Source organism: Planococcus citri, chromosome 2, assembly GCF_950023065.1.
Source record: "Planococcus citri chromosome 2, ihPlaCitr1.1, whole genome shotgun sequence".
Classification (NCBI taxonomy): Eukaryota; Metazoa; Arthropoda; class Insecta; order Hemiptera; family Pseudococcidae; genus Planococcus; species Planococcus citri.
Window position 1 is genome coordinate 23,755,415 of NC_088678.1, and position 26,073 is coordinate 23,781,487.

The window sequence follows — 26,073 nt, forward strand, 5'->3', positions numbered from 1 at the left end:
AAAAAATTAGGTCCATATTAACCTAATCAGGAACTGAGATTACTGTTAGCAGACATGACATGAGACACTGGAGAGAACTTAACAAATAAAAGTGAAAAAACAATGCTTAGATTAGGTACCTACATTCGGAAGTTTTCTTGAATGCACGAGAACAAGCAAGCTTACACACTTCAGTCACTAATTTAGGATGCTTCAACGTAATCTCGTCCCAAGCCGTCGAATTCATGATTGCTGGATATTTTTCAATGATGAAGTCAATCGTCTTCGATTTCAATTCATTGGCACCCTTTCGGCTACGAGACAAACTGACGGATAAAATTCGAAGTGCTTTAAAGTGAGTAATGCCGGTTGCTGCCTAGAACTCAAAATTTGCTGGAAATCGCACATTCAGAAAGTATTCATGTCACAAATGGCAATAAACCTTAAATTGTCTATTATTCCATTTATGACACCGAATAGCAATATAAATCAAAATCAAGCCTTCTGAGGCATCTGATATTTCAAGATGAAAGTATTGGTAACAAGCATTTTTGAAAATAGAAAAAAAGATGAACTAAAATAAAATTATTTTGAGTAAAAAAAAGAAATTATTGAAGAAAAACAAGGCATGCGACTTCAGATAGTTATTCAAACTGCAAATGTTTGAAGGTGTTTGCTTCTGGGAGGATTAAAATTGATGGAAAAATCTTTGTGTTATAGAGAGCATTTTTCAAAATTTTGAAAACCCATGTCACAATTCAACGCTAATTTTTAATGAAATTCTGAAAAATATGTATCATTTTCATCTTCTGACACATACATCTCTCTTGAGATAATTTGCTTGGGTGAGTAAGTTGCCTCAGAAGATGACTGTGTAAACTTTTGCAAGCATTTGAATTTTATGATGAATACTGTGTCATAAAGACTGCGTTCAATCAATTCATTATCTGTAAGATGACTTCTAAAAAGTAATTCCAGTAATTCCACAACATGACGTACGTATCTTATTTTTATTATCTCCTTATGACAAATAGATTGAGAGCTGTATTATGACACAGTATCTATCATAAAATTCAAATGCTCGCAAAAGTTCATCTAGTCATCTTCTGAGGTAACTTACTCACCCAAGCAAATCACCTCAAGAGAGATGTATGTGTCAGAAAATGAAAATGATGTCATACTTTTCAGGTAGAATTGTGACACGAGTTTTCAAAATTTCAAAAAATGCTCTCTATAACACAAAGATTTTTCCATCAATTTTAATCCTCCCACAAGCAATTACCTTCAAACATTTGCAGTTTGAATAACTATCTGAAGTCGCATGCCTTGTTTTTCTTCAATAATTTCTTTTTTTACACAAACTTATTTTATTTTAGCTCATCTTTTTTTCTATTTTCAAAAATGCTTGTTATCAATATTTTCATCTTGAAATATCAGATGCCTCAGTAGGCTTGATTTTGATTTATAATGCTATTTGGTGTCATAAATGGAATAATAGACAATTTAAGGTTTATTGCCATTTGTGACATGAATACTTTCTGAATTTTCGATTTCCAGCAAATTTTGAGTTCTAGGCAGCAACCGACCTCACTCAGTTTAAAGCACTTCGAATTTTATCCGTCAGTTTGTCTCGTAGCCGAAAGGGTTAAACTGATCAGCCAATATCAAAACATTCAACGCACTCTCTACCGATAGAGATTTATAAACTGAATCTTCGCAAAGTTTTTTCAGATGGTCTAAATCATACTTGTCAGCAGCAGCTATTAAATCGTAGACTGAATTATCCGTACTCGCATTTTCGCATTTACCTGTGTAAATGAAGCTCAATATTTTACCCATAACAACCTCATCTACGTCAGTGATTTCTACACGATTTTCTGCAGTCTCTTTCATACCAGATTTGAACATTTTGGCGAAGTAATCGCTACAAGAAGCTAAAATAATTTTATGAACCGGATAATCTTTGCCTTGCACTGAAATAGTGAAATCTGTGAAATCATGATTCTCAAACGCTGATACGAAATTTTTGGAAAGATGTTTGAAATGAGCAGCTCTACTACATCGACGAAAAATATTTCGCACACTTTGATAATTCATTTCAAAAAACGCCAACTGGAATGAAATCGTTAACTCGTCGTTTTGTAAAAATTTATTCTTGAAAGTTTCGTTTTTGTCAAGAAAATCAGCCCATCCTCGGCATTCTCCATCAGCACTACTCTCTAAATTTAAAGCAGTCAAATTTCACTGCTTAGCAGTCGCGACATTTTGCCTTTTTAAAGCAGTAGTTTTTTTTACTGCAAAACAGTGGAAAATTACTGAATTGGTCAGTCAAAATGATTTTTTACTGACCAATTCAGTAATTTTTCACTGTTTTGCAGTAAAAAAAACTACTGCTTTAAAAAGGCAAAATGTCGTGACTGCTAAGCAGTGAAATTGACTGTTTCAAATTTAGAGAGTATGTAAATATTGCACCGAGTCGTTGTTGAATTCCCAAGACGTAATATTCGGGGTAAAATTATTCTGTGAGCGACCATCGTTACTTAAAATTGAGAACCCGAATTTTGCAAATGCTCTTTTGCGAGTACTGGTTTTGCTCAGAGATAAATATAGACCAATAGTGTCTTTTCCCCTATCCTCGCCTTCGGGTTCAAGGTCTATACGCCATTTAAAATTATCATTTGAAGCAGCATAAAATAAGGGAGATTTAATAGATTTCCTTTGTCGGTATTTAACACTGAAATCACTTATTTTCCAAGTATACTCCGTTTCATGAAATTGAACTGTACTACACCAGCAGTCTTCAAAGGACGCGAAGGTTGAAAGGCTAGATTGACACGACGACATGTTGATCATTTCAGTCATAGGTACAGGTACAATAGGTACATAGACCGAAGCATAGGCAGTTTATAGAGATTGAGAGTAATTTCTGTTGTTTTGCTTCCCTTTCGTTTCAATGTTTCATAAACTGAAATAAAAATTAATCACATAGGTAAGTTGATGATTTTTCCATATGAATGCCTGATAAGGAACCTCTCGAGTCTATCTCCTAACATCTGTTTTTACCTTAAATTTTTGAAACAACAATATTTTCTTTTAAATTTTAATTAAGTTACACTTTCAACTAGATTCTTTCTGAATCTTCCATTGAGTTGAAAATGTTGCTCTTAGGTATCAGTTTCAGTATCAAAGAGTTTATTTTGTAATTTTTCTGATTCCATTAACTCATGGTTTCGAATAATTTGCAAAATGTATTTTCGCGCGTGATAATCAACGTAATATAGGTAGGTTATGGTATTTTTTTTTTTTTTTTTTTCATTCCTCATCCTACTTAGATATCTAGATATCAGCTAGCAGGGAGGAATAAAATCTATCCGTGTTCAAAATATTTAGCAATATAATCTAATAAGATTCATTTCTGAGACTCGAGATGGTACCCTAAAATTTTGAAAAACCTTATTAAATAAGCACCAATGATAATGGCATTTACGTGGTACGTACCTTAATCTTCGTTAAAAACAGACACTAATTTTATAACTCTGTGCAGCAAATGAAAAATATTTTCACAATAAAACACAACCAACTCACATTAACTGGAGAGAGCTACAGCTTAAAAATAAAAACAAACAACCACATGATGTTAAGGAGTAGGATAGAATGCGGCAGATATTCGCCAACCAGTCACCAGTCGCATCAGAGAGACATAATGACAATTGTATAGTCAAATTGAAAGAAGAATACAGGCCTTAGGAAACAATCGGAAGTTCCAAGAATAAGGCAAGCCGGACGGGAGCTGGAGAACATTGAATGGTGGAAATGCAAAGTAGGTATGTGTGCCTTATTTATTATCAAAACTTGTTTTTTCAACACGATGTACCTACGAGTAGGTATTATGTTAATTTTAGAACGAGTGAAAAAAATCAAATTTTCAAAATACCTACATACTTAATATCTGTAATTAGCGATTTTTTCGGCAAGATATGGTCCACACGATCATCTTCAAAACAAAACATCAATTTGATCTTTTAGAGGCATTTTAGTTCAGTTCTAACGAGTTTTCAAATTTCTCCGGATATTTCAAATTTATGTGGCACGTACCCTTCACCCTTTTAGAAGGTTATCGCGAAATTACGCTGAATTTTTGACCAATTTATAAATTCCAGATTAAAAAAATGAAAAAAATCCATTCTCTTTTAATCTTACAAGGGAACCTCTTGAGGAGTCACACTCCGATTTGAACGGGACCGCGATTTTTGGAAAGAGCATCATAGGCTAAAACCCCCAAACCAATTTTTCAGCTGCCCAAGTTCATTTTTCGATTTTTGGCGAATTTTTGAAAATTCAAAACTGACTGTTTTTGACAATTTATGTTTAAAAAAAAAAAAGTTTGTACCTACTTGATCAATAAAAATGGTCAAAATAAGTCTCAAAACTAATATTAATTACCCAAATCCAAAGTTCACCATTTCCGCACCTCAAGAGTGGTTTTTTGACCAGTTTTTTTCAAAATTAAAAAATCAAAAAAATTAAAAGTTTCCCGTTTGTGTGGAAATTTTTGAAATTTTTGCGAATCGCTGTATTTCTTCAAGAACCAACCCCCGGAGCGCAAATTCTACCATTTCCAGCCGTTTTGGAGCGAGAGTGACACCTCAAAAAACCACTCTTGAGGTGTCACTCTCAAAATCGGCTCAAATGTAGATAAACTCGTTACACAAGTCGAGTATAATACACAACTCGATTTTTAGCTGCCCAACTGCATATTCACGCCTTCTGGAGCAAATTCAAAATTCTGGAGAAATTGAAAAATCGCGCTGGAGGCTCCAGAATGGCTGGAAATTGTGAAATTTGGATTTGGGGGGTTAGTTTTGGACAAAATACAGCGATTCGCATGAATTTCAAAAATTTCCACCCAAACGGGAAACTTTGGATTTTTTTGATTTTTTAATTTTGAAAAGAGCTGGTCAATAAAGCCACTTTTGAAGTGTCACTCTCAAAATCGGCTCAAATGTGGATAATCATGTTAAGCAGTTCGAGTGTAATATACAACTCGATTTTTAGCTGCCCAACTTCATATTCACGCCTTCTGGAGCAAATTCAAAATTCTGGAGAAATTGAAAAATCGCTCTGGAGGCTCCAGAATGGCTGGAAATGGTGAAATTTGGATTTGGGTAATTGATATTAGTTTTGGGACTTATTTTAACCATTTTTATTGATCAAGTATGTACTTTTTTTTTAAAAAATCATAAATCGCCAAAAACAGTCAATTTTGAATTTTCAAAAATTCGCCAAAAATCGAAAAATTAACTTGGGCAGCTGAAAATTTGGTTTGGGGAGTTTTAGACTATGCTCTTTTCAATGTGACATCTCAAGAGGTTCCTTTGTTAGTATCGTGTTGTTCGAGCGAAGATTGTGCCAGTTCAAGTTTGTCTTAAAGTACCTACCTACTTACATATTTTTGGCATCGTTCAGAGCCATTTTTTAAAAAATCTGCTGGAGGCTCCAGAACCTTTCCAAACGATTCAAACCTGTTTCTAGTCGATTCCAGGGGGTCAAAAATAGAATACATAGCAAATCGATAGTAAAATATTTACTTGAAAATGTAAATAAGTAGGTATAAAAACAAACTGTATAAGTACATATTTCTAATAAAAAGAAACGTAAAAGTTAAAGTTCTATAGCGAATGGAAACGAAACGGATACGAAATTAATGACGAATCATTGCACTTTATCCACTTGTCTCATACTTAATCTAATGTTCAACATTCAAAAGGGAGGATAAAACCTTTCCGATAAAAAAAATATTACCCATAGATGGATACTTACACGTACGAAAATTTAAAAAATACAAAAGAACTTGAGATTGAAACTGAATTTTGAGTCTGCAAGATGCAATGTTACATATGTATGTAAATTAAGGATTAAAAATGAATAAAAAATAATCCTTAGATTACATATTTAAACAGATATTTAAAAAAGTACCTATCTATTAACTTAATCAGGAACTAACATTACTAGTCGCAAACACTGAACAGAAATAGGTAGGTATACAGGTACATATCAGTTACTTCTAGCCGGAAGTAGCCTTATTCTTGAATAAACGAGAACAAGATAGCTTACAAACTTCACCCACTAATTTAGGATGCTTCAACGTAAACTCGTCCCAAGTCGTCGAGTTCATAATTTCAGAAGATTTATCAACGATGAAGTCAATCGTCTTTGATTTCAATTCATTCGCATTATACTGATCAGCCAATAACAAAACATTCAACGCACTATCTACCGATAGAGATTTATAAACTGAATCTTCGCAAATTTTTTTCAGATGATCTAAATCATACTTGTCAGCAGCAGCTATCAAGTCGTAAGCTAAATTATCCGTACTCGTATTTTCACACTTACCCGTGTAAATGAACCTCAATACTTCACCCATAACAACCTCATCTACGTCAGCAATTTCAACACGATTTTCTGCACTCTCTTTCATACCAGTTTTGAACATTTTGGCGAAGTAATCGCTACAAGAAGCTAAAATAATCTTATGAACCGGATAATCTTTGCCTTGCGCAGAAATAGTGAAATCTGTGAAATCATGATTCTCAAGCGCTGATACAAAATTTTTGGAAAGATGTTTGAAATGAGCAGGAGCACTACTACATCGACGAAAAATATCTCCTATACTTTTAACGTTCATTTCAAAGAACGCCAACTGGAATGAAATCGTTAACGCGTCGTTTTCCGATAATTTATCCTTGTAAGTTTCATCTTTGTTAAGAAAATTGGCCCAGCCTTGACCATCTCCATTTGCAGATTTCACCGAGTCGTTGTTGAATTCGTAAGCAGAATTCTTGGTAGAATTATCCTGTGGGCGACCATCGTTACTTAAAATTGAAAACCCATATTTTGTAAATACTCTTTTGCGAGTACTACTTCTGCTCAGAAATAAGTATAGACCAATGGTACCTTTATCACCATTTTTGCCTACAGGATAAAGTGCTAAATACCATTTAAAATTATCATTTGAAGCAGCATAAAATAAGGGAGATTTAATAATTTCACCTCTTTGCAGCTGAACATTAAAATCATCTATTTTCCAAGTATACTCCGTTTCATGAAATTGAACTGTACTACACCAGCATTCTTGGAAGGACGCGCTGGTTGAAAGGTTGGATTGACACGACGACATGTTGATTGTTTCAGTTAAGACCGAAGCATAGACAGTTTATGTAGGGAACTCTAGTTTATGGAGGTCGAGAGTAGGTAGGTACTTCAGTTGTTTCGCTTCCTATTCGTTTCAATGTTTCATAAACTGAAATAAAAATTAATCACATAAGTTTCTATCTTCTAACATCTGTTTTAACCTAAAATTTTCGAAACAGAATTTTTAAAAATTTCAAACAATTTTCTTTTAAATTTAAATTAAGTGAGTTACAATTTTAACCAAGCAATTTCTTTCTGGATTTGAAAATTCAAAATTGAATTTTTCATTGTGATAATAAACAGCTCGTAGGTTTCATCATATCAACATTTTGCAGTACCTAGTTTTTCTTCAAACTTATAGTATCCAAGTTTTATTTTGTAACTTTTCTGATTCCTTTAACTCGTGGTTTCGAATCATCTGAATTTCCCTTCGGAAATTAAAAATACCTACTCATGAGCAATTTATAGTTACATTTGAAAGGAAAAATCAAAACGACCGCATTTTGTTTTGTTGAAAAAATTATAATCTTAATTATGTTTTATGGTTTTAGGTAATCCTCTTCCATACAATTGTCAAACTTTGTGCTGTTGAACCATGTTTCAAACATTTAAGCATTATTTTTGTTAAGATCCGCCCTAATATATGTAGATAGGAGTACGTGGTACCACAAACCACTTTGCAATCTTCAAAAAAATAAGTTCAGCATTTCTAGGGTACCTACATAAAATATCTAGTAGATGTTCAGATGATGTTGTTCACAAATTTTTAGAAGTAAGGAGGAATAAAATCTATCCATGTTCAAAATAGTTAGCAATAATCTGATGAGATTCATTTCTGAGACTCGAGATGATACCCTTAAATTTTGAAAAATCTTATTAAATATGCACCAATAATAATGACATTTACGTACCTTATAATCCTCGATAAAACGGGCACTAATTTATAACTCTGCGCAGCAAAATGAAAAATATTTACACAATAAAACACAACCAACTCACGTTAACTGGAGTGGAGAGAACTATAGCATAGCTTGAAAACTAACAACCACATGGCACATGATATCAAGGAGTAGGATAGAAGGCAGACATTCGCCTACCTGTCACCACTCGCATCAAAGACATGAGTAGTGTATAGTCAATTGAAAGAACGTGCCTTAGGAAACAATTGGAAGTTCCAAGAATTAGAATATGTAGACGGACGGGAGCTAGAGAACACTGAATGAATGGTGGAAATATCAAAACCTGTTTTTTCAATACAATTTGTATAATACGTATAAGTACAAGTTGGTAGGTAGGTACTTATATGTTGATTTCAGAAAGACGACAGAGTGAAAAAATCAAATTTTCAAAGAACAAGAAGGTATATGAATGGCGGAATGCAATAAACTATGCTAAGTGCCAATTTTTTTTCGGAATGCGTTTTTTCAATACAAAAAACATTTTTGGCACTTGGCATGGTTTGCATTTCCGCCATTCATTATGTAATTAGCGATTTTTTCGACATGATATCGTCCACACCATCACCTGGAAACAAATTTCAATTTGATCTTTTAGAAGCCCAGTTCTAACGAGTTTTCACATTTCTCCAAGAATTTCAAATTTATGTGGCACCCTTTTCACTCTTTCAGGAAGGTTATCGCGAAATTAAGTTGAATTTTTGACTTCACAAATTCCAGATACAGAAATTAAAAAATGAATGCTCTTTTAATCTAGTACCATGTTAGCGCAGATTGTGCCAGTTCAAGATTGCCTTAACGTAGGTTCAACTACTTAGTACTCACCTACATATTTTTGGCCTCGTTCAGAGCGATTTTTAATTTCTGAAAAAGAAAAAAAATTACTACATGTTCCGGAATCGTCCCAAAAATTGGAAGTTGTCGATGTGTGCGAGAGTTGCATTGGAGGATTTATTCAGGTCCATTTTGCTCAAACCAAATTACATTCATGAAAAAGTTCAAAATTCATCATTAAAATTGCTTTTATGATTTTTTCAAAATTTGAAAAATTCAAAAACCAACTTCAGACGTTGGAAATTTTGTTATGATAGGTAGTTCTAGAACATGCTCTTTCGATTCAGATTAGTTTCATTCAAATCAGAAAGTGTCATTAGTTCAAAACATTCTTTTGTTAGGTAAAAATAAAATATATAATCAATCATATGTACCTACAACTGGTCACCTAATGTTGATGAATAATACCTACTATGAGCAAAAAATGATTTAAAATTTTTATTAGTTCAAAATTACATGAAAGAGAATCAAAAAAAATCACAACACGTAAGCCTCGGATGAATTTCAGGGTTCTCATCTCAGAGAAAAATTATAGGTAAGTAGGTAGGTAGGTATTCAATATTGAGAAGAAATACTTTACATGAAACTGCATTTTCGCCTGTTGGGCTGTTGAGCGAATAAGAGAATTTTACCAGGTACAATCAGATCAAAAGATAATACCTAATAAGTAAATTTTCGAGCACTTATAGTAAAATTGCGACAAGAATTACCTACCTAACCATATCCGAAATCTAGATTTTTCCATTCTAAATAAGTAAATTTTTTAAATGATAAATACGAAACATCTCGTGAATTCTATTTTATAATAAATTGTAGTTATGCAATGGTACAATATGTAGGTAGGTAGGTACCTATTGTAAACAAAAATGAACAAAAATGATGCAAGTAGGTAATAAAAATTGAAATTAATATATAGGTACCCGTTTAAATTTAAGCAATAAAAGAGTAAATTTTTAAATGATAAATGAATGAAAATATCCCATGTACCTATTCTATTTTAAGTAGATATGTAACGATACAATATATTAGGTAGGTATCCATGTAGCTAAACAAAAATTAACACAAATGAAGTAGGCAAGTAATAAAAATTAAAACTAATACCTGTTTACATTTAAGCTACAAAAAATTAAGTAATCGAATCAGGAACTAGACATTGTCTCCTAATGAATGAGAACTAACATTCTTACTAGTAGACACTGAACTTAAGTAGGTAAAGGTATCGGTTACTTCTAGCCGGAAGTATTCTTGATTCAAGAAGAACCAGCTCGCTCCTTCACTTCATTCAGTAATCTTGGATGCTTCAACATGATCTCGTTCCAAGATGTCGAATTCATGACTTCTGAAGATTCATCAACGATAAAGTCAATCGTCTTTGATTTCAATTCATTAGCATTATGCCGATCAGCCAATATCAAAACATTCAACGCATTATCTACCGATAAAGACTTGTAAACCGAGTCTTCGCAAATCTTCTTCAGATGACCTATGTCAAACTTGTCTGCAGCTGCTAATAAATCGTAAGCTAAATAATCGATATTTTCGCATTTACCCGTGTAAATGAACCTTAATACTTCATCCATAACAGCCTCATCTACGTCAGTAATTACTACACGATTTTCCGCACTCTCTTTCATACCAGTTTTGAACATCGTGGCGAAGTAATCGCTGCAAGAAGCTAAAATAATCTTATGAACTGGATACTCTTTACCTTCCACTGAAATCGTAAAGTCTGTAAAATCGCGATTCTCAAACGCTGATTTTAAATTTTTCGAAAGATGTTGGAAATGAGCGATATTACACCGACTAAAGATTTCAGGCATGCTTTTGTCGTTTATTTCAAAAAACGTCAAGTAAAATGTAATCGTTAACGTGTCGTTTTTTAAAAATTTATTCTTGAAAGTGTCATCTTTACTGAGAAAATTTCCCCATCCTTCAACATCAACATCCGATTCGCTGTTGAATTCGTGATACTTGAAACCCACGGTAAAATTATTCTCTGAATGACCATCGTTACTTAAAATTGAAAAACCAAATTTTGCAAATACTCTTTTGCGAGTACTATGTTCCTTGCTCAGACATAAGTATAGACACATAGTATTTTTTCCACTATACCCGACGCATTCCGGTTCAAAGTCCAAATACCATTTAAAATTATCATTGGAATCTGCTGAGAATAAAGAAGATGAAATAGTTTCATCTTCCTGCTCCAGAACACTAAAATCATCTATATTCCAAGTACGCTCCATTTCATGAAATTCAACTGTACTACACCAGCATTCTTCTGAGCGCGCACAGGTTGAAAAGCTAGATTGGCACGATGACATGTTGATCGTTTCAGTCAGTGGCGTGCACTCTAATACTTTACCGGGCAAATGCCCGGTAAAATTTTGGGGGGGGTGGTGGTGGTGGTGGTGGCGGCGGCGATGATGGTGGTAGTAGGCAAATATTTAATGAGTTAGTTAGGAAAAAAAACAGACAAAAAATCTACTGTGAAATAAATTGTTAAATCAAAGTAGAAATGAAGTAATATTAAACTGCTTAATACTGCTATCAAAGTAGTACCCACCGGCCACCTATGTCCTCCTATTATGACTTGAATGAAGAATGGCGATGAAGTGTTGTGTTACGTGATCAGTTGATATGTTTAAAAGCAGGCAATGGCAAATGTCGTTTCACACGAACTTCGAAAAGTGATCAAAAACTAGTGCCGCCATTGAAATGCCATAAATTAACCCTATTATAAATAATATTCAATTCTACTCAACAAAATTCATTTTTTATACCATAACCTATCAGTACAAGACCAGCGGTAGAAATATGATTTGGGAACATTTCTAGGAACGAAAATATATAGCGGTTTGAGAGGGGGGGGGGTTGACTGAAAATTTTCCAACTGATGTAGGGAAATAATAACAATTTAGCCGATTGATATCGTATTTATATGAGATTTTATGTTTTGGATTTTTGAGGACCCAAATGTGAATTTTTTATTTTAAAACAAGAAACAAAGTGGCCTCAGCGAGCAAGGGCGAAAGTTTTTGAAAATTTGTATTTTGAAAAAAAGCAAAAAACGACGTTTTTGTATATGTATGCGAGGAGTTTGTTTCGCTTTTAAAGGGTATTCCCGGTTAAGATAGGTGAAATGGCCCTGTTCTCAGATTTGGAAAATCATGATGGATTATTGTTGGGTACCTCCAATAAAAATTTTCGAGCGGAATTTCCGCCCCCCAACCCACCCCCCTTGGTCAGTATAGCCAAAAAACGCGTTTTTTGTGCGAAAAATTCGGTATCCATGAGTGGTGGGGATAAAATTCTGGTACCACACGGAATGTGTAGGGAAAGCCTGGGCCTTTCAACACGATTTTTTTCAAAAAATTTTATCGTAGTGGTGGGGGTAAAATTGACAAAAGAAAACTTTGAAGCGCCACAGCTCCGAACTGAAGGGTACTACACAAAAACTGTTTTCGCCAAAATGTGTCTTTTTACTAGTACTTTCTTCCTACTAATCCATGAAATTGAAATTTTGTCTGCAAAAGGCTCATATTTGCAAAAAACCCTGAAAAATACGAGTTTTTCGCGTTTTTTTGCAAAATTATGCAAAATATGCAAAAAATGTATAGAACAAAACACGTTGAGCGTCGAATTTTACCCTAGAAAACGTGTTCAAAAGGTTGTCAAAACGCTCATCTACTGAAGTTAGCTTAGATTGTAATCATGAGCTCTCTGGAAAAAAAAAATACCAAAAATATTCAAATTTCGTCAGAGCGATTCAGTTATAATTTTCAGTCTTCTCATTTTAAACACGTTTCCACAATGCTTGGCCAAAAAAAATCCTTCAAAATGAAAATATTGCAAGTCAAACTTACAAAAAGTTACCAAGAATAGGCAAATTACCCAAAAATTGTTCAGAAATCTAACTCAAAATCAGTATTTGCAGAAAATACAAATTTCAATTTCAATTTCAATTTTCAAAAATTGTAACAAAATCTTTTTCAAATCCAATAGGTACCACACACACATGTTCAACAAATCTCACCAAAATTCAAAAACTTGACCCATCATGCGGGACAAATTGTTTGAAAAATCAATTTTTTTTTAGCATTTTTGAAGTTCCTTTACCCATTACTACATAATTATTCTATAAAAAAAAAAGTACACGTTGTGTATCTTATCCATAGATTGATGTGATAAACATATGTATGTAGGTACCTATCATTTTATTTACAAGAATAATTGAACATTTTTTTCGGATCAGATTTTTTTCTATTCTGAAGGAACTAGAGAAGATGAATAGAAAAAGAAATCGAGAGAAAAAATACCTATAAGATTACAAGTATTGATTTTAAAAATGGAAAAAGCAGCACTTTTGAGACAAATTCTGATAAACGTTGGGACTTTTTGACAATTTTTTCAAAAACTGTACCTTCAATCTATTTTGGATAATTCATCAGAAAAAGGCCCTTGCCCACAATATTTCGTCAAAAAAGTGGAACTTGCAGACCATTTTGACAAAAAGCAGTAGTTTTGAAAATGTTGGCTAAAAGCAGAAGTTTTTTTTACGATACCTAGGCATGTAATTTACCTATTTATTTTGAAATAACTAAGAAAAAATTAAATTTTGACAATGATTTGGCAAAAAAACAGGATTTTTTAAGGATAATTTTTGGAAAATCAAGAATTCTTGCCAATTTAGGCAACAAGATTTTTTGAACATTTTGGGAAAAAGCAGGAGTTTTTTTTGGCAATTTTTACAAAGTTAGGAGTTTTTTTATAATTTTGACAAAAAAGGAACTTATATGTACGATTCTGACGCAAACGAGATTTTTTTGACAATTTAGGAAAGAGCAGAACTTTGCAGACAATTGTGGCAAAAAACATAACGCGGACTTCTTAGGATCATTTTAGCAAAAGAAGGAAATTTTGAAATTTTGGCTACTAACAAAGTTTTTGGTCATTTCTGCAAAAAATATTAGGACTTTCTTGATGACGTCAAAAAAAGGTATTTTCTCAACAATTTTGCAAAAACGGGACTTTTTTGGAAATTTTGACAAAAGTTGGGATTTTTTAATAATTTTTTTTACAATTTTTGCGAAAATGAGACTTTTTTTTACAATTATTCTGGTGATAAGAATTTTTGAACATTTTGGCATAAAACATGTGCTTTTTTTGGCAATTTTTACAAAAAGTCGAGATTTTTTGGTAAATTATGGCAAAGAAATTGGAATTTTTGAAATTTTGGACAACAACCGGTTTTTTTGCTCATTTTTACAAAAAATATTACGTCATTCAGAAGAAAATGTATTTTCGACAATTATGACCAAAAACAGTGCTTTTTGATAATTTCGATAGAAGTCTGAACTTTTTTATAATTTTTACAAAAAGGTGACTTTTTTGATAATTTTGGCAAATGCAGGAATTTTTGACAAGTTTGTAGTAGCGTTTTTTCGCCCCATACTATGTAGCGACATGACCAACGAACAATTATCACTTTATCAGATACTGCACAGTGAGGTGCCATACCTCATCTCATGACTTTGCTGCAAAGATGTGATGTGTGCGCGCGCTTAGCTCAGTAGATGAGCGTTTTGACAATCTTTTGAACACGTTTTCTAGGGTAAAATTCAACGCTCAACGTGTTTTGTTCTATACATTTTTTGCATATTTTGCATAATTTTGCAAAAAAACGCGAAAAACTCGTATTTTTCAGGGTTTTTTGCAAATATGAGCCTTTTGCAGACAAAATTTCAATTTCATGGATTAGTAGGAAGAAAGTACTAGTAAAAAGACACATTTTGGCGAAAACAGTTTTTGTGTAGTACCCTTCAGTTCGGAGCTGTGGCGCTTCAAAGTTTTCTTTTGTCAATTTTACCCCCACCACTACGATAAAATTTTTTGAAAAAAATCGTGTTGAAAGGCCCAGGCTTTCCCTACACATTCCGTGTGGTACCAGAATTTTATCCCCACCACTCATGGATACCGAATTTTTCGCACAAAAAACGCGTTTTTTGGCTATACTGACCAAGGGGGGTGGGTTGGGGGGCGGAAATTCCGCTCGAAAATTTTTATTGGAGGTACCCAACAATAATCCATCATGATTTTCCAAATCTGAGAACAGGGCCATTTCACCTATCTTAACGGGGAATACCCTTTTTAGGATTTGAAAGATCTTTTCAGGATGTTAATTTTGGAAAAGAAAAGAAAACAAGTCCGAGCAAAGCGAGGGCAACAGCTTTCGAAAATTTGTGTTTCGAGAATTTAAGGAAATGGTTTTTTTTTCATAGCGGGCCCTTCTTTTGACGGGCTCTCCAGAAAGCGTGGGCTCGAGGCGATCTGCCTCTTTGCACCCTTCTCCCCTCGAACCACCCTGTTTTCAACTCTAAACTATTCCATAATATCGTTGACTTCACTAAACACAGCGAGTTGATAATTGCTGCACACACTCACCATAGAATAGTACCTATAGGTATTAGGTACTTCTCTATACGTACTACATTAAATAAGTTATAACTTGAATGAAAAAAAATAATGGGTAGGTAAATGTCGTATTTCACAAATATTTTGAAACGTGATCAGAAAGTCTGGGGGCGAATTTAAGGGGGTTGAGGAGGTATTATATCCCTCTCATTCATATTTTAAAAATTCGGAATTTATTGGCAAAATCGTTAATTTGCGGACAAAATCACTAATCTATTCTCAAAATTCTCATTTTTTCAGACGCTTTTGCCCTCGCTTTGCTCAGGCTGAATTTGTTATCTTCTCTTTCTCAAATTATTCATAATTGTGAGGGGTCCCGAAACAACAAGCGGCCCCCCGCGCCGGAGCCATGTTCAAACCAACAAAAGATGATATTTGGACTTTCTCCAACGAAAAATTTTGTGAGATTTTTTCTTCAAAAATCTAAATTTTCAATTTTAGTAAATTCAAGTTCTGAAATTGTGTGATCAAAAGAATAAACTCATCAGTCACCACAAAAAACATTGTTTTTTTCCACTCAAAACACAAATTTTTGAAATTTTCTGTCCTCACTTCACTTGGGCCTGTGTGTTTTTTTTTTTCAAATTGAGATCGAACTTTTATAAAAATCTATTGAGTAGATAGGTATTCAAATTTCATGGAATTTTTCAACAAAAAAAAACACTTCTCACCTATAAAAAAACGTTGTTTTTCTATTTCTCGAAACTAGATTTTGCTCTCACTCCACTCAGAGCCTGTTTGCTTTTCATTTTCAAACTTGAAATTTTTCAAGTTCTAAAATTTTGTGCTAAAAAAGTGAACAAATTTTTCAAAACCATCGATTTCTACCTTTTGAAATGAAAATTTTTAAAAGCTTTTGCCCTCGCTTTGCTCGGGTCAATTTCTATCACTTTTCTAAATCGAAAAAAATACATTTTTTGAAACTTTCATAAATTCAGAAGGGAAATTAGAATTTTTCATTAGCCCAAATATGAATTACATAATATGTATATCAATTGACAAAATTGTCAATTTATCTTTTATTTCATTTTTAAAAAGTTCATTTAATTCGGCATACTCGATATTTTTTTCTTATGGCAAATTTCTCCTTCATCCTCGCTCTTCAAAAAAAAATCGGTTCTTTTTGCTATTAGGTACCTACTAAACCTACATAATAATAATATTGAATAAAAAGACAAAAGTAAAAATCAACCGCACAACTTACATTCAAGTATCCAAACCTGAGAAAAAAACAGAACGAGAAAGATTCTTAAGGGGAAGAAAAAAATTTTAGAGGCCTCATTCGGTGCATCCACCAGGGGGCCCAAACCGACCCAGTCCGCCACTGAGTGAGTGATGGAAAAACTAGAATTTCGTATCAAAATTACAGTAGTTTTGCTTCTTCAAACTAAAAATTTTGAAGAGCGTTTGCCCTCGCTTCGCTCGGGCCCTTCATGATGATGCTTTCAAAAATTTTAAGAATAAAACTAAAGTATGAAAATTAACAGAAAAATTCCAGAAATTCTCATATTGAACATTTGAAAAATGTAAACTTTTGTGCTAAGCTGGTTAAATTTTAATTATTTAATCATTTCAAAAAAAAAAACTGATTTTTCATTCTATACTCAAAATTTTCAAAACACTTTGAATGCTTGATTTGCAAAAAAAAAAAAACTTCAATAAACTGAAAAGTTTTCAAATTAAAAAATGTTTACAAGTTGAAAATTTTTAAAAAATAAATCAAATTAAAAATCTGGAAAAATTTTTAAAAAATGAACAAGTAGATACATAATTATAAGATATTCAGTGACAAGCTGATAATCTACTTCTGGCATGGACGAAATCAATCGCAAGATTTATCATGGGTAAATTAACAAAGAAACCTAATTTTTTGGAACTTGAATAAGACATTTTTGAAAGCTTTTGCCCTCGCTTCGCTCGGGCTAAATAATTTTTATATTTTTTCACCTTTTGAAGAGCCCAAGATAGAAAAATTTACTTTTTGTTTAAAAAAATACCAAATAATTTACTTCACCCCTCACTTTGTTCGGGTCCGTTCACTTAGTTTTCCTTTTTAAAATTGAATTAAAAAAACATTTATTCAAATTCTAGAATATTTTAAAGCCAAAAAAATGAACTCGTCAATGTTTTTTCACATCTCAAAATACAAATTTTCAAATGCTTTTGCCCTCGCTTCGCTTGGGTCTATTGTTTCTCTTTTCCACAATACAACATTCCATATGAAGCTTCTAATTTTGTTGTTTTTTTTAAAGATAACTTTCATCAACAGTCATAAATCTGAATTGAATACTACTTCAATCAGCAAAATTCTTAAAATTGACTGTTTTCTTGGTAAAATAAGTATTTTTTCCAAATCAGTTGGAAAATTTCCGCTTGACCCTATCCCTTCCTAAAATAAAACGTCTAGTTTCGTCTTTGACTTGAAAAAAATTTTGGCCGGGGGGGGTGGTGGTGGTATCGTCATGAATGAAAAATGCCCGGTAATCTTTCAACTCTGTGCACGCCACTGGTTTCAGTTAAATAGACCGAAGCATAGACAGTTTATGGAGGTTGAGAGTAGGTACTTCAGAGTTGTTTTGCTTCCCTTTTGTTTCAATGTTTCATAATCTGAAATAAAAATGATTCACATAAGTTGATGATGTTTGCCATATAAATGACTTATGACTTAGCAAGAGAACCTCTCAAGTTGTTAGTCTCTGATTCGAATGAGACGGTGATTTTTGAAAAGAGCATAATATTCAGCATGAAACTCCCTTAACCAAAAATACCAAAATTTCAGCTGCCCAAATTGAATTTTCAATTTTTGAGGAATTTTGCAAAATTCAAAATGAAGCATTTTAAAGGATTTAAGTTTCTGTTAAAAAAAAAAAAAAAAAAAAAAAAAGAAACTTATTGACAATTTGTCCTAAAACTATTGTGATTTCTCTTGAATTTTAAAATGTCTCCAGAAGACTTGAGAATTGGTTGAGAAAGCTAAAAATGGACCGATTCTCAGGTGCGAGCGGACTCCCGGAGGGCAATTTTTGACCAATAGTTTGTTTCAACCTTGAAGGTAACAAGAAGCTAAATTGATCAAAATTTGGAATGAAATTTCAATTCGTCAATTTTTTAGGACTCGCAAAGAGATAATTTAACTTCTCAAAAGAAAGTGCTTCATTTTTTTTTTGGCATTCTTCAACAACTTACAAAACAACACTTTTCTCGTACAACATACGAGTATTTTGAAATAAAATAGGTTGATAGAGTGTTTTTCGTTTCGAAAACATTTCGTTATGCAATTTGAGGTTGAAGATTACAAATAAGTAAAAGTTAAGTATATGAAATTTCATTAACATCATAATTCATTAATAATCAGTTCAACTTACTTGAATACCTATTTAGTTGTTTATTTTCAGTTTTGAAATGTAGGGAAATTGAAAAAAATTCTTTACGAGTGAAAAATAAACTCAAATGTTGAAGATTGAAATTTTTTGAATTTTTTTATTTCATTTTTTTGAAAATTTAGTTGAATTATAAAAATTTACATCGTTTGGATCGAATTCGAATGTGAAAAATTTCTGCACGCCTCAGAATTTCTTCATTAGAAACTATTTTCATTTTGGAAACATACTACAGTAGATAATGTTGGATAAATAGTATAATACCTATCCTACGAGTATACTTATGTAGAGGTGAATCTACTTAAATAGTAACGTGTCGGGTAATTAAAGTATCTATCTGGTTACCTAGGTATTATTCTCAGAATTTCAAGAACATTTTATAAATACCTATAGTAGATTTTCTTTGCAAAATAACAAAGTAGGTAAGGAGGAACAAAATGTATTCCTGTGCAAATTCATTTCAGAGACTTGAAATGGTATCCTCACGCGTTAAAAATCTTATTTGGTACTAATGATGATGACATTTACCTGATTCCTTGATAAAACCGACGCTATAGTTATATGTACTTTGTGCACCTGCACCAAATGAAAAATATTTCCACTATAAAACACAACCAACTCGCGTTATTGACTGGAAAGAACTATAGTAGCTTAGCTTAAAAAATAACAACCACATATCATACTCAGGTGTAGGATAGAAAAGGCAGATAATCGCCAACCCGTTCGCCTGTCGTATCAGAGAGACAATACTCACCTCAATAGAGAGAAGTCGCCAGCCGTGTATACAGAATCTAACAAAATATAGCCATAGTGAATACAGGCCATAGGAAACAATCAGAAGTTCCAAGAATTTATGCAGACAGATGGGAGCTGCAGAACATTGACTAAACGAGTTTTTTCAACGCAATGTGGTACTTACTACGTGTTGTAGCGTCATGCACATTACAGGAAACACTAAAAGTGAATTTTTGGAGAATTTTTCAAAAAAAAAAATCTATCAAGGTCAATTTTTGAACTATTTTTCTATTTTACGAACCAATATGAATAATTCTTTCTATTTTAAGGGTAATTCTCAAAAAGTGGTAAATTTTGTGTCCACAGCAAATTTCTCAATGGTTTGTGCATGATTTTTTTTTTTTGTCCATACAAGCATCACCTCCCTCACATTTTACACTTGATATTGAGCTGTTCAGCCCAGGGTTTCATTGGTGTACATTCGATTTTATACCCTGAATGTCCTTCGACTTGTCTGTCTCACACCATGTGTTTGAATTTTGAAAATGAATGTTATAAAGTGTTATGAAATCCTTTTTTTGGGGGAAAAATTGACACATTCTCATCATCGTAGAACACTAAGGTATATTATTGTGCAAATTGCAATCTCAATAAGTCCATAGGAAGCTCACATTTCACATTTGAAAACTGTCTTGACCGTTTCAATTCAATTCAATTCAATTTATTCGGTACGTTTATGCCTTTTGGCTTTGTACAAGTTATACATACTCGTACTTAGGAGTGCGAGTTCAAAACTGGATTTTTGACCAATTTATAAAATCCAGATAAAAAGTTTGAAAAAAATCAATGCTTTTTTGATCTAGTCTCGTTATAAGTATTCAAATCGAAGATTGTTACCTACTTCTAAGGTAAAAAATTATTAAAAATTTCAAGAATCCAAAAACAGCATAACACGTAGGCCTCGATAGAATTTTGGAGAAAAATTATAGGTTGGTAGTACTTACAAAGGGAGCTACCCAAGGTATGACACGCCGATCGAAAAATTTTATTCACAGGCGGATAGAGCATCAAAAAATATATTATGAGCCAAAATTTTAGCTGCTGAAGTTGACGGAGGGAGAAGTTACGGGGGTTTTAATATCGAAAAATCACAAAAATACACGAAAAAAACACTGAAAAAAGTATAAAAATTGAAATCATTCGGCACCATGTTCGCTTCAGCAGCTAATTTTTTGGCCATGATCTACCATCGATATATGACGCCTTATAGTGGACAAGTCACCACGATCTGCGTGTAAGACCTTGGGGGTGAATTTTTCCCCACCCCCTAATTTTGGGCAAAACTTTTGAAAGAAAATCTGGGGCATGTGATATATCGAATTGTATGTTTTTTGTGACGCTGAACACGAATATGACGTTAGATTTTTGATTGGACCCCATCCACGGCCCCCAGCACCTCCCCAAAGAGGGTGAAAGTTCAAAAAAGGGATTTGTTCGTGCGGCACATGAAATAGTATGTTTTTTGTGACGCTGAATACGAATATGACGTCAGATTGTTCGATTGTACAAGTCACTGCGATCCGTGTATAACACCTTGGGGATGAATTTTTCACTAATTAAAAAGAATAAAAAAATAAAACATCTAAATAACTCGCCTCCCTATTTGCTTTGCAGCTAATTTTCATCCACCACGAACCATCGTCGATACATTATGATGTCCAAGGGTGGACAAGTCGCCTGGATTCGCTTGTGACACCCCAGGGATGATATTGTTATTCGTAAAAAATGAAATACTTTTCAATAATTTTTGGTTTGCACAAAAATTCATCATTTATGTTCAAAAGCGAAAAAAAATTCAATAGCATTTTTTGTCAAAAATCAACTCCTAAAAATGAAAATTGTGAAAAAAAATTGAAAAAAATTTGCGCCTTATCTTGAAGTAGGTAGATTAATTTTAAAGACTTACGAAAATTTTTCAATAGTACTGTATTACGAAATTTTCAAATATTTTGATTTTTTGTCTCTTTAATATTTTTTAAAAATTCATCAAATTGGAATGAGAATTTTATTAAAATTTTTCCTTGATTTTTCATCATTTTTCGAAAATTCTTCAATATTAGAGTTTGAAAATTTTTTCTAGTTCTTGTTCGTGTGCAAAACTGTAATTTTTCGACACAATATTTGCATGAGTATAAATAAATCGGTATGTGTGAGAGGTGCATCGGAGGATTTATTCTAGTCCGTTTTGCTCAAACCAAATTACATTTCATGAAAAAGTTCAAAATTCATCCTTAAAAAAGCTTTTATGAAATTTTTCAAATTTTCAAAAATTCAAAAATAAACTTTAGCATTTGAAATTTTGGTTACGATAGTTTTAGAATATGCTCTTGTAGAATTTCAAGTATTCATTTCAGAGAAAAATTTTAGGTAAGTAGGTAAATATAGATATCCAATATTGAGGAAAAAACTTGACATAAAACGACATTTTTGCAACAGGGGCAATCATTCAAATCAGAAGGTACGTAAGTATCTTTTCAAGCACTTGTAGGAAAATTGCGACAAAAATTACCTACCTAATCAAATCCGAAATCTACCTTTTACCATAATAAATAAATTTTTCAATGATAAAAACGAAATATCCCATGTATTCGATTTTAAGTAGATATGCAATGATACAATATGTATATAGTATAGTGTATAGGTAGAGGTACCCATTGTAGAGAAAAATGAACAAAAATTAAAGTAAAAATAAATAATGCTTAGATTTGGTACACGTATTTAAACAGACATGGAAAAGTATTAACCAAATGAATGAGAACCAAAATTCCTACTAGTAGATATAGTGAATTGAAGTAGGTAAGGTACAGGTACCTATCAGTTAGCCGGACGTTTTCTTGAATAAACGAGAACAAGCTAGCCTACACACTTCATTCAGTAATCTTGGATGCTTCTCCATGTTCTCGTTCCAAGTTGTCGAATTCATGACTTCTGAGGATTTATCAATTATGAAGTCAATCACCTTTGATTTCAATTTATTAACGTTATGCCGATCTGCTAATATCAAAACATTCGACGCATTATCTACTGATAGAGACATATAAACCGAGTCTTCGCAAATCTTTTTCAAATCATCTAAATCATACTTGTCAGCAGCAGCTAATAAGTCGCAGGCTAAATTATCCGTATTTTCGCATTTACCTGCGTAAATGAACTTCAATACTTCGTCCATAACAGCCTCATCTACATCAGTCATTTCTACGCGATTTTCTACACTCTCTTTCATATCGGTTTTGAACATTTTGTAGAAGTAATTGCAAGAAGAAGCTAAAATAATTTTATGAACTGCATAATCTTTACCTTTCACTGAGATCGTAAAGTCTGTAAATTCACGATTTTCATACGCTGATAGAAAATTTTTGGAAAGATGTTCAAAATGAGCAATATTACATCGACAAAAAATTTCCGCTATGCTTATGTGGTCCATTTCAAAGAACGCCAAATGGAATGAAATCGTTAGCGCGTCGTTTTGTAAAAATTTATTCTTGAATGTTTCGTCTATGTTGAGACAATTAGTCCAGCCTCGACCATCTCCATCTGCAGATTCCACCAAGTCGTTGTTGAATTCGTGAAACACAGGATGCTTGGTAAAATTATTCTGTACGCGACCATCGTTGCTTAAAATTGAAAACCCATATTTTGTAAATGCTCTTTTGCGAGTACTACTTCTGCTCAGAAATAAGAATAAACCAATAGTATCTTTTTCACCATTTTCGCCTTCAGGATCAAGATCTAAATACCATTTAAAATTATCATTTGAAGCAGCAAAGAACGTAGGAGATCTAATAATTTCGCCTTTTTGGGCCTGAACATTAAAATCATCTATTTTCCAAGTATACTCCGTTTCATGAAATTGAACTGTACTACACCAGCATTCTTCTGCGGGCGCACATGTTGAAAGGCTGGACTGACACGATGACATGTTGATCGTTTCAGTTACATAGACAGAAGCAAAGACAGTTTATGGAGGTTGAGAGTACCTACTGCAGTTGTTTTGCTTTCCCTTTCGTTTCAATGTTTGATAACCTGAAATAAAAATTAACTACATAAGTTGGTGATTGTTTTCGTATGAATGATTGACGAGGGAACCTCTCGAGTTGTTCATCTACCGTTTGAATGAGAAAGCGATTTTTGAAAAGAGCATAAATTCAGCATGAAACCCCAATAACCAAAATTTCAGCTGCCCAAAGTGATTTTTTAACTTTTGACAAATTTTTCAAATTCCAAAATTAAGCATTTTTTTTTCAAGGATTTAAGTTTCTTTCTTAAAAACATACGATTATTCGATGAAAATTGTTGAAAATTTGTCCTGAAACTACATTGTTTTGATTTCTCCCAAATTTTAAAATTTCTCTAGAAAGCGTGAAAATTTGGTTGAGAAAGCTAATAATGGGCCAATTTTGAGGTGGAAGCGGACTCCTTAAGCGCATTTTTGACCACCAGTTTCAAGCTACATATTATGAGAAGAAAAATTCAAATCAAAAATTTTCTGTTGGTGAGAAAATTTTTGAAATTTGCTCGAATGGTTGTATCTTGTCTAAAACCATCCTATTGAATCTGAATCATACCTACTATATTACGTAAATTATGTCAAAAACGGAGGTGTACCTACGACTCGAGAGGTTTCCTTGTGAGTAAGTAAATTTTCACGAATAAGAGAACACCCTGTAGTTCTAAGGGTGAAACCGGTGAATTAAAAACATTTCCACGTAAAAAGTTACACTGATGAAAAATAAGGTTGTGATACTTGAATGAAAAAGACGTTTGATAAACGAGGATTTCTTCAAATCATTAAATGTGCAAACCGCGACGAAAGGTCAGATCGATCAGAATTTGGAATGAAATTTCAACACGTCAATATTTTCAGGACTCGCAAATAGAAAATGTAATGTCTCAAAACACAGGGTTCAATTTTCTTTTTTGACAACTTCGACAGCTTATAAAACCAATTTTCTCGTACAGCAAATATGAAATAAAATAGATGAGCAGTGTAAGATCTGGTGGACGTGTTTTTCATTTTGAAAACATTTAATTTTGCAATTTGATGTTGAAGATTACAAAAGTTCTATAAAATTTATTATTAATTAGGTAATTTATCTTACTTAAATTTTTTTAATTGTTCATTTTCACTTTTCAGTCTTGAAATTTAGGGAAATTGAAAAAAATTATCTTTAGAGTGAAAGATGAAATCTAATTTTTAAGAAATGTTTGACATTTTTGAATTTTTTTTGGTTGAGTGTTGAATTATAATAATTTAGATCATATGCATCGAAGCGTCGAATGTAAAAAATTTGTGCCTGATTCAAATTTTCTTCATCTTCCAACAACTTTCTTTTAAATTTCAAAAGTTACAGTTTCAAGCAATAATTTTCTGAATCTGAAATTTTAATATAACATTTTGCAGTAGTTTATTACAAACTTATCAAAGTGTTTTTTTGTAAATTTTTTTGATTCTATCAACTCGTGGTTTCGAATCATTCGCAAAATGTATTTTTAATACGTGATAAAATGTTACGTTACCTATCTAGGTCGGTCGGTACTTTTTTTAAATTCCTGATCTAACGGAAATTAAAAAGGTTATACCTATACGCATGAGCAATTTATTCATTTTAAAAGAAAAAGTCAAAACGGTCGCATTTGTTTTTTTTTTAAAAAATCACAATCTTAATATGTTTCAGGTAGGTAAGTAATCCTCCTTCATACAAATTGTCAAACTTTGTCCCGTTGAATCAGTTTCAAACATTTACCTAAGCATTATTTATGTCAAGATCCGCCCTAATAATTCAATAAGCCAATTTGCAATCTAAAAAAATTCTCAGCATTTTATGAACGCAGTAAGTAACTATATTAATGGATTTCGTTTGCGAATGTTTATTCTAAAGAAGTAGATAAGGAGGAACAAAATCTACCTATCCATATTCAAAGTGGATATAGCATTCTAATTAGATTAATTTCAGAGACTTGAGATATTTAATACGTACGTACGTAAGTATAGGAACTAATGATGATATCATTTACCTGATTCCTTGATAAAACTGACGCTACTTTTATAACTCTGTGCAGCAAATGAAAACTATATTTTCACAATAAAACACAACCAACTTCTAGGAAGACCGATAGCTCAAGAACTAACAACCATGTATGATAGTAAGATAAAAGACAGACATTTGCCAACCAGTCGCTCGGGAGACACACTCAGTAGAAATGTAGACTACAGTGTCTATAGTGTAGACGTAGACGTAGGCAAAGAGGCAAACAAAAAGTGGCGATAGTGCAATTGGGAAGTTCCGAGAATATGCAGAGAGAGGGGGCAGGAGAGGAGAACACTGACTGGTATAAAAATGCAGAGTATCAAATCAAACTATCAATACATCCTAGATTATGATAAATAACCATGAACGTAGAAAGGCAACGCCGCGATATCGGGCAAGGAAGTCACCGATGATTACAAAAAAATAATTTAT

General features: G+C 32.9%; 4 protein-coding genes across 5 annotated transcripts; all 4 read right to left on the minus strand.

The window, feature by feature from the left end:
* Positions 1 to 1,599: 1,599 nt before the first annotated feature.
* LOC135834022 (speckle-type POZ protein-like) lies at positions 1,600 to 2,076 on the minus strand. The gene has a single exon (XM_065347861.1). It carries the CDS (start codon positions 2,074 to 2,076, stop codon positions 1,600 to 1,602), a length of 477 nt encoding a protein of 158 aa, XP_065203933.1.
* Positions 2,077 to 5,548: 3,472 nt separating this feature from the next.
* Positions 5,549 to 8,306, minus strand: LOC135835092 (speckle-type POZ protein-like). Its single transcript, XM_065349181.1, has 2 exons — positions 8,085 to 8,306; positions 5,549 to 7,282 (listed from the first exon to the last, which is right to left on the minus strand). The coding sequence occupies exon 2, from the start codon at positions 7,157 to 7,159 to the stop codon at positions 6,044 to 6,046; it is 1,116 nt and encodes a 371-aa protein (XP_065205253.1). The 5' UTR covers positions 7,160 to 7,282; positions 8,085 to 8,306; the 3' UTR covers positions 5,549 to 6,043.
* Positions 8,307 to 9,816: 1,510 nt separating this feature from the next.
* On the minus strand, positions 9,817 to 12,040 carry LOC135833665 (protein roadkill-like). The gene has a single exon (XM_065347430.1). It carries the CDS (start codon positions 11,285 to 11,287, stop codon positions 10,214 to 10,216), a length of 1,074 nt encoding a protein of 357 aa, XP_065203502.1. The 5' UTR covers positions 11,288 to 12,040; the 3' UTR covers positions 9,817 to 10,213.
* Positions 12,041 to 22,177: 10,137 nt separating this feature from the next.
* On the minus strand, positions 22,178 to 25,905 carry LOC135835093 (speckle-type POZ protein-like). Of its 2 annotated transcripts, none has more exons than XM_065349183.1 (2): positions 25,628 to 25,905; positions 22,178 to 23,651 (listed from the first exon to the last, which is right to left on the minus strand). In XM_065349183.1, the coding sequence occupies exon 2, from the start codon at positions 23,529 to 23,531 to the stop codon at positions 22,431 to 22,433; it is 1,101 nt and encodes a 366-aa protein (XP_065205255.1). In that variant the 5' UTR covers positions 23,532 to 23,651; positions 25,628 to 25,905; the 3' UTR covers positions 22,178 to 22,430. The 2 variants fall into 2 exon arrangements, with proteins under 2 accessions (XP_065205255.1, XP_065205254.1); XM_065349182.1 differs by having other exon boundaries at positions 22,178 to 23,635; positions 25,628 to 25,904.
* Positions 25,906 to 26,073: the final 168 nt, after the last annotated feature.